This window comes from Monoraphidium neglectum (assembly GCF_000611645.1).
Source record: "Monoraphidium neglectum strain SAG 48.87 unplaced genomic scaffold scaffold02798, whole genome shotgun sequence".
Classification (NCBI taxonomy): domain Eukaryota; kingdom Viridiplantae; phylum Chlorophyta; class Chlorophyceae; order Sphaeropleales; family Selenastraceae; genus Monoraphidium; species Monoraphidium neglectum.
The window spans coordinates 1-8,084 of NW_014010830.1; the positions used below are offsets into that span (position 1 = coordinate 1).

The following is an 8,084-nucleotide window of genomic DNA, read 5'->3' on the forward strand; positions in this document are numbered from 1 at the left end:
TCTATCTATCACAGGCGCCGCCCCAGTCACTGGTGAGTGGCATTCCTTATTAGATGAAGGGCCAACGCGTGCGCAGCGGCATCAGCAGGATACGTCGGTCTTCGTGGGCGCGTGTGACGCCCTCCATCCACCCCTCACTGCACCCCCCAAACGCGCCGCCCGCGGGCCGCCGACACCCACCCATGTTGCTTTGCCACCGCTTGGCTGCGTGGAGCCCTCAAAGAGCTCGCATACGTGGCGCGTCAAGCGCCTGCTCCGCCATACATGCACCCGTGCCGCAGGGCACGCAGCTGCTGCTCAAGGAAAGGGGCAAGCCTGGCTGGCTCTGCTTCCGCAACTCGTACTGAAAGGTGGGGTGGCGCTAGAGGGTGGTCAGCAAAGCCTCCCTGGGGGCGAGCATCCTCCAGCCCCAAAAGCACTGGTGTTTGCGGTTACTACAGGGGCGCCGCCCGACGCAGCCTGCAGCCGCATGACAAGGTGCTCAGGACTGGCACGCTCGTCCCCGCGAGCGCGCAGGTGTCGCTCTGCAGCCTGCGCGGCCGTGCGGTGCCGTGGCTGCCGCTGCTGGTGTACGTCGTCTACATTTGCGCCGTCTGCGGCATCAACACGCTCATCGCTGATGGGGTGAAGGTGCGGACGCGGGAAACGATGCCAACATATGCACACTTTCGGGCCAATATACTGATACATCGGAGGTTATGATGGGAATCAAGCCTGCATGCAACCCCAGACGGCGCGGCACCATGCGCGTGCGCGCGGCACAGGGCGCGCGTGGCGAGGGGTGGCCGCAGCCGATGCAAGTGCGCCGTTTCACTGCCACGCCCCGTTGTTGTCATCCACAACGATGTGCAGGAGGACAGACTGCGGCAGCTGTCGTCTGTCACGACGACTGTAGGGGTGGCGCTGTTCCTGCTGCTCTCATTCAGGTGTGGCGCAGCTGCATGCTCACGTGTGCACATGCATGCGCACGGTCGTATGTGCAAGTGCGTCGAGCGCGCTGCAATCACGCATGTGAACCCGCGCGGCATGCGCTCCACGGCATTGTTGGCAGCAGAAGTGGTACGCAGCGGGCTTGATACAAAACTGGGCAGGGGCCCTCGAGCAGACAGCCAGAGGACGGGGCGGCACCTGCAGCCGTGCAGGGGCCTGACGATGCAAGGCTGCTAACCCTAGAGAGGAGTTGCTTGCAGACAGGCTGGCGTCGGCCGCGATTACAACAGCAGCAGCAACATCAACGGCAGCAGCAGCAGCTGCAGCAGCAGCAGCAGCAGCAGCAGCAGCAGCAGCAGCAGCAGCAGCAGCAGCAGCAGCAGCAGCAGCAGCAGCAGCAGCAGCAGCAGCAGCAGGATCATATGCAGTTCAAACAGCAGCAGCGGAAGCGGTAGAGGCAGAGGCAGCGGCAGTGACAGAGGCTGCAGCATACGCATTGGCAGGAGCAGCAGTAACAACAGAGGCGCATGCAGTAAATCTATCACTTCTGGTGTGCAGAACCTGGGTTGTGGGCACAGTGTGGACCTGGCGACGTAACTCAGATGAACACATTTCATTGCGGAGCCACACTCATCCCTTCATATGCAGGTCGCCCAAGAACAAACAGCTAACTATCTGTCACACCCTGCACCTCTTTCTGCAGGAACATTGCGGCATTCAATCGGTGGCAGACAGGCACGGACCGTTTCAAGAACTTCTGTCACATGGTGAAGCCGCACACTCAGCCCCTGGCCAGGCGCAGCCGTTGCAGCCGTCGTCGCCGCCTGCAGGGGTTGCGCCCCTGCATGCATGACAATCAACCGCGCCTGACGAGCACTGCTTTGGCTTGGCGAAACCGCCAGCGCTAGCAGCTCGCATTTGTACGTCGGTGCGGGTGCCGCCCCAGGCTGAAATGCGGCCGTGTCACGCTGTGCTAATTGCACTGCCACACCAAATGGCGCCCCTTCCGGGTAACAACCTGGCGCGTGTGCTGTCGGGCCACCTTCCCAGCTTCATCGCGCTGGGGGGCAGGGAGGCGGCGTTTGATCTGGTTCTGACACGGCTGAACTGGCTGATGGTGGCGCTGGAGGTAAAACCGAACACGTTAGCTGTCGTGTTCCATTGTTTTTGTGCTTTGCCAGTGTGTTTGTCTGCTAAGAGGGGGTCGTGTGTGTTTGATTGCATGCCTTTGGCTGTTCAGCGCACGTGACGTGTTGTGTGTGTGCGTATGATGTGTGCGTGCGTGCTTTCGTGCGTGTGTGTACATGTGCATTTGCATGCAGATGGGCATGCGTGCGGTGGGGAATGTAGCGAGGCTCGCGCCAACATGAACGGATGTTTTGGGCTTGGCCCACTTGGGGATGCTTCAATCTAGGGGTAGGGGTAGCGCTGCTGCTGCTGCATAGATCGGCAGATGGCGGGGGCCCCTTGACCATGATGCACACGTAGTTACAGCCTGCGCTCTTGCAGAAAACACCGTCATAAGCTCAACAACCTGTTGGTCACCTTTCAACAAAACAGGTGGGGCGGCAGCACCTGCGTGACGAGCGGAACCAGCAGAACCTCCTGGACCTGCTGCCACCAGAGGAGGTCGAGGTGCTCCACGCTGACAGGGACCCGGTGAGGAGGCGTGAAGTTGGGCGTGAACTCGCACCAGCATGAGTGCAGCTTGCTTGCTGAGGGTTATATTATGCAACCCAAGATGCAAACCAACCGGGCATTATGCAGCGACGGAGGGGCGCTGATTGCCCAGCGTGCTGGTTGGAGGCGTAGTCAACCTGCGGCGTCACCTGTCACCCGTCACCCGTTCCATCAGGTGCTGTACTGCATTTACAATGTCATGCACATGGAGAGGAAGTACATCGCGGACAAGAGCAGCGACTGGATGAGGTTTTGCGACACAATGTACATGGAGGTGGGCAGGATGATTAAAAAGTGGTCTGCGCGCACATGATGTTTCGTGTTGGCCGTGTACAGTGGGTGCTCCTCCGCATGGGGGAGAGGGCGGCCTGGAGGCTGTCTCCCACACACAGTCACGCAGGGTTGACACAAGGTGGCTGGCAGCCTCCATTGCGGGGCCGTCCCGGCCTGAGTCTTGCCACACCCCGGAGAACTGCAGCGTCGTCTCCTCTTCATCGCGTCACTGCAGTTCTGTGCGTGCGTCAACGTCTACACCACACCAATACCATTTGCGGTGAGCCAAGCCACCCCCAAATTCCAGCTTGCATGCGCGCAGGTGCGCACACACACACACACACACACACACACACACACACACACACACACACACACACACACACACACACACACGCACACACGCACACACGCACACGCGCACGCACACCGACGCACACGCCAGCACGCACGCATGCACGCGCACGCGCACGCACACGCACACTCATTCACACTCACAGTCGCACACGCGTTTTAGACAACGTGCCAGTAGCATCAGCAGCAGAAGTGCCAGAACAGACAGATCCCGGACGTAATGGGATGACCCTTGCAGCGGTCACTGGCCCATCAAGCTGGACCCTAAGGTCACCTCTACCTCCCTCGCTGCCATTGCACTATCCGTGACCTCAACCGCCCCTATACTCATCTTGTGCGCCCGCCTCGTCCCCGCCTCTTCAACAATCCAACAGTACATATCCCACCTGAGGACCTTCCTGGCGTTGTGGCTGGCCTGCGTGCCATGGGTGAGCGCCGCGGCCCTGCCCGGCCGCCGGCGCCAGCGACCACGTGGCAAGGCGTGCATTTGTGCGGCCCCGGCTGCTGCCCCTTGATGCGCTTGCTGCTGCACGGGCCGGGTCCTGCTGGGGCCTGGCATGCAGGCCGGATTGTCGCATAAATAATTCCAGCAGCAATAGCCGTGTGCCACCCTGGACGGATACACCATGACGTTGACGAGCCTAAGGCACGGGCGCAGCGGCGCGCTCTTGACCTTGTCGCGCGCACCGCAGTCCTCGTCGACTGCCCCCCCTCCAGTCCACTCCCGTCTGGAATGCACAACAGCCCTAACAAAATGGACGGCAACCCCCTGAATTCACAGAACATGAACCAAACCCTGCGGACTGTGAACCCCCTGGGCAGGTTTACGTGATCTACTACCAGTGGTATGCCATGCCCCTGTGCCTCGTCATCGGTTATGGCATCATTGGGGTGGAGGAGGCGGCAGTGGAAGTCGAGCAGCCGTTCGGGCGCGACTTCAACGGTGGGCCGCGCGGCAAGCGCACTACACTGCGCGGGCGTTGTCTGGATGGGCATACTTGCCGCGACAGGCCGTGCAGGCATGCGCCTTGCCTCCATCCTGATGCTATTACAAGATATGACCTGCAAGGCGATGACAGGGATTTTTTTGGAAGTGAGGGCCTATTGACCAAATGCCACCCAACCAGACACGTGCTTTTGCCATTTGCAAACTTTTTCGTTTGTGCTTTATTATCTCCTGCCGCTGTGAGCTTCCATGGTGCCAGGCAACGTCTGCGCTGCCTTCCACTGTGCCACCTTTCCAGCAGCCTCTGCAAGCTCTAAAACCACATACAGCCGTCCACACAAATCCCCAGGCAGCACCCACACCCCGCCCACCTGCATGTGTGCCCGCCCCCCTGCCACCCCCCAACCCATTCCCCTGCTCGCCAACCCTAATGTATCACTTTGGTCAGGCGAATGTCACCCCGCCTGATCTGCCACCCAACCACCTCCCTCACCATCCCTTGAATCTTCCACCCCTGAATAAGGGGGTGGAGCTATATAGCTCCCCCTTTGATCTTCCGTTCAAACCACCTCAAGCGTGACTGATGACGCCCGCTTGTCAAACTCCCCTTGGCCTGCCGCAGCGTCCCTCGCTGTTGCGGCTCCCACAAAACCCCGCCCCCCTCCGCATCGCCTCTGCCTGCCAAATACAGACATTCCTCTGGACAGCATTGTGGCAGAAGCGTACCTCGCCATCAGCAAATACGTCACGTGAGCCCCCTCTCCCTCAGCTGCAGCCCCGAGATTGGTTGTGCTGCAGTTTCCATGCACAGCCAGCATGCACAGTCAGCACGCGCAACACCCCCCGCGCCTGCTGCGCAGCCACCCGTTTCGGCGCCGCGGGGTGTGTCGCATGCGCCGGGTTGGCATGGGCAGCGCTATCACCACCCCAACGCGCGTGTGCTGATGTTCAGCTTGGCCGCCCTCTCACTGTGCCCCTCGCCTGCCACGCAGCATGGTGTGCGCCGCAAAGCAGCGGGACCTAGCAGCCCGCCAGCTGGAGGCGGCAAACGGCTGCGAGGGGGCGGCTGCGAATCCGGTCGGCGGAGTCAGCGCCGACAGCAAGGGGAAGCCGAAGGGGCAGCAGGGGGACGGGGGCGCCGACCCCAAGGCTGGGCACACGGCGAAGGATCAGGGGGCGGGTGCGGCCGCCGGCGGCGGCGCGGCAAAGTTCTTGGCAGGCGCAGACAATGAGGTGTGACCTCAATTTGTGATCTGGGAGCCTGGGCCGAGCACGATCGGGATGGGTCTGGTTGTCTGCGGTCCATCGATCTCTTTATTTTGGGTGCTTTTGGCCATGCATACCAGAGGATTTGAAGGTTGGACTGTTGTCGTGAGCGAAATCCGTCTGTGTTTGACAGCACAGACCGGCTGCCCAGCGACCAAGCAGCCCAGTGACATCACAGGGGGCTTTTGAAGCCTGCTGTTGACAGGTGCCCTCGCTCCCTGGCCGGCTCCTTCCGGCTGGGTGCCTGATGCCGCCATGGCATAGAACCGTGAGGCTGCCGCCGCACGCCTGCCAGTGCGGGCGTTCTCAGGTATCCTCCTCAAGCACGCGGTTCGGCCGGCTGATGCAGCCGTGCTTGGCGGGCCGCGCTTCAATTGTGTACTCTCTCCCAACGGCACACAAGCGTGCCTGCTCTGAAAACCACGAATAATGCACAAGTACCGGCCACCTAAATCCTACCAAGGCCAGGGGCACCCCTCTGTTGCTGCGCCTCAGGGCTATAATCCATCCTGTAGAGGTGCAGCCTGGGCCTTGTCCTGCCTTATGGCCGCACAAGCTGCAATTTGAGTTATCGCCCATTCAATCAAGCGGGGCCGGTCCTCGGGCTGCACCAATCCACACACGTTGGGCCGTTGCTAATGGCTCTTCTGCTGAGGCGTGACACCCGCGTGTTGCTGCCTGGGTTTTTCTAGTGCTTATGTGACTCGACGCTTTGCATGAGAAATACGGCGATCACAGTCCCTGAACGTGGGATTGCCCATGTTGCAACTGCTGTCCTTTGCGCCTGTAAATAAATCCCACAAGCAGATTGACCGCTCAGACTGTTACGTTTGATGGATGAGCGCGGCACATCAGCGCGGTGCACAAAAACTGCAGCTGCGGGCAGCCGGCAACGGCGGTCAACAAACTCCCGCCTGCAGCCCATGACGCAAGAGATCCGAGCAACTGCAACGCGCACAAAGACGTGGTGCCGAAAGTGACAGTCCAGGCGCAGGCTACCGCCACATCAGCCTGCGAGGGCCTTGGTCCAGTCGTACTTGTCAAAGGCGGCGCGGAACTGCGCCGCCGCGCGCTCCTGCGCCGCCTGCAGCGTGTGTGTGTGTGTGTGTGTGTGTGTGTGTGTGTGTGTTTGGATGTGTGTGCGCGTGTGTAAGAGAGAGTGTGTGTGTGTGTGTTGGGGAGGCGTCAGCAGGCGTTGCCCTTGAGGCCGGCCTATTGGGCGAGTGAATGGCAGGGGTTGTCTGCACGCTGCAGCCAGGCAACAGCCAAGGAGCAACAGCCTGGGGGTGGGGGTGGGAGGCAGAGTGTTGCCAGAGCAGAGCCCTACCTGAGGCTCCGCGCGCTGCCTGCGGTGCATCTCCTCTGCCGGCAGCCGCAGCAGCCCGACAGCCACCTGGCGGCCTGAGAGGGCGCGGGTCAGGGGCCGGGGTCGGCGGGCGCGGGGATGGGTTTGGTGTGAGGTTTGTGAGGGGGCTCTGGTGCCAAGGTAAAGGTCGCCGCTTGGCAAAACCGCCCTAGGATAGTGGTTCCACGCTGCAAGACGAGATAGGACAAGGCACCCAAGCAGACCTTGGCCGCTCGACCGATTGGCGGCCAAACCGACGCCTGCCCTCCCCGCCTGCCCGACACCCGCGGCGCAGCGCCGCCGGGGCGCCGGCTGCGGGCGGGGAAAGCGCCCAGAGCCACGACGGTGGGGCCTTTGGAATGAGTGTAAGATGTGAGAGGCCGGCACCCACCGAATTCGCGGTCAAAGGTGCTCTCGTCATCAATCACATGGAGGTAGCCCGCGCTGTAGCCAAACTGCGATGTTTGAGGGTTTGAGGGAGACGGGACAAACGCGTCATTCACAGAGCAGGCGGCGCGCCGAACGACGCTACATGGCAAACGGGGAGCGCAGGGCCGCGCCGCCACCGCAAGGCTGGGCCCGTGGGGACTGGCATGCTGCAACGCGCCTGCGCCGCGCCGCGCGTAGCAGCCCATTCTTGCCAGTCCCTTAGCCGGCGCACTTTTGACCCCACAGTCGTGCAATCCAGTCAGCATGGGCTTGCAGCAAACGCGCTGACTCAGCCGGCCCATGCGGCACTCTTAATGCACGTGCCTGCACGTAGAAGTAGGGGAACCCCGGGGGCACGCTGCCGCGCAGGCCCTTTGTCTTTGTGTCTATGAGGCGCTTGGCGTGGTGCTGTGACCACTCGCTCTCCGCATGCTCTATGGCCTGCTTGTAGTACAGGGGCGCCTTGGCCATGACCTGGTGGTGTGGTTGTGTACATGTCTATGTTGTGTGTGTGTGTGTGTGTGTGTGTGTGTGAGTGTGTGTATGTAAGTGTGTGTGCTCGCACGGATGTGTCTATGTGTACATGTGTGTGAATGTGTGTATGTGTGAGAGAGAGATAGAGTGTATGTGTGTGTGCGTGTGTGCGTGTTTGTGTGTGTGTGTGTGTGTGTGTGTGCGTGTCGGGTGCTCTGCAGCGAATTGATTGGTGAAGAGCCTGAGCGAGGACTCGCCGACCCGCAAACCCCCTTTTTTTAAACCGCAACAACCACGGACACACGAGCTCCATCAGCATCCCTCTACCCCCAACAAACCCGCAACAACAAACCCCAGGACACACCAGCCTCACCCACAGCACCCCCC

The 8,084-nt window shown here is 61.1% G+C and overlaps 3 protein-coding genes across 3 annotated transcripts; 1 reads left to right on the plus strand and 2 right to left on the minus strand.

The window, feature by feature from the left end:
• Nucleotides 1–1,211: 1,211 nt before the first annotated feature.
• On the minus strand, nt 1,212–1,421 carry MNEG_11551 (hypothetical protein; the record flags this gene model as incomplete). Its single annotated transcript, XM_014039975.1, has 1 exon — nt 1,212–1,421. One exon carries the CDS (start codon nt 1,419–1,421, stop codon nt 1,212–1,214), a length of 210 nt encoding a protein of 69 aa, XP_013895429.1.
• A 503-nt stretch (nt 1,422–1,924) lies between these two features.
• MNEG_11552 (hypothetical protein) lies at nt 1,925–5,422 on the plus strand (the record flags this gene model as incomplete). The annotated part of the gene is made up of 7 exons (XM_014039976.1): nt 1,925–2,059; nt 2,491–2,589; nt 2,786–2,884; nt 3,612–3,665; nt 4,060–4,180; nt 4,875–4,932; nt 5,176–5,422. The coding sequence occupies 7 exons, from the start codon at nt 1,925–1,927 to the stop codon at nt 5,420–5,422; spliced, it is 813 nt and encodes a 270-aa protein (XP_013895430.1).
• A 1,033-nt stretch (nt 5,423–6,455) lies between these two features.
• Nucleotides 6,456–7,694, minus strand: MNEG_11553 (hypothetical protein; the record flags this gene model as incomplete). The annotated part of the gene is made up of 4 exons (XM_014039977.1): nt 6,456–6,533; nt 6,777–6,850; nt 7,186–7,249; nt 7,554–7,694. 4 exons carry the CDS (start codon nt 7,692–7,694, stop codon nt 6,456–6,458), a joined length of 357 nt encoding a protein of 118 aa, XP_013895431.1.
• Nucleotides 7,695–8,084: the final 390 nt, after the last annotated feature.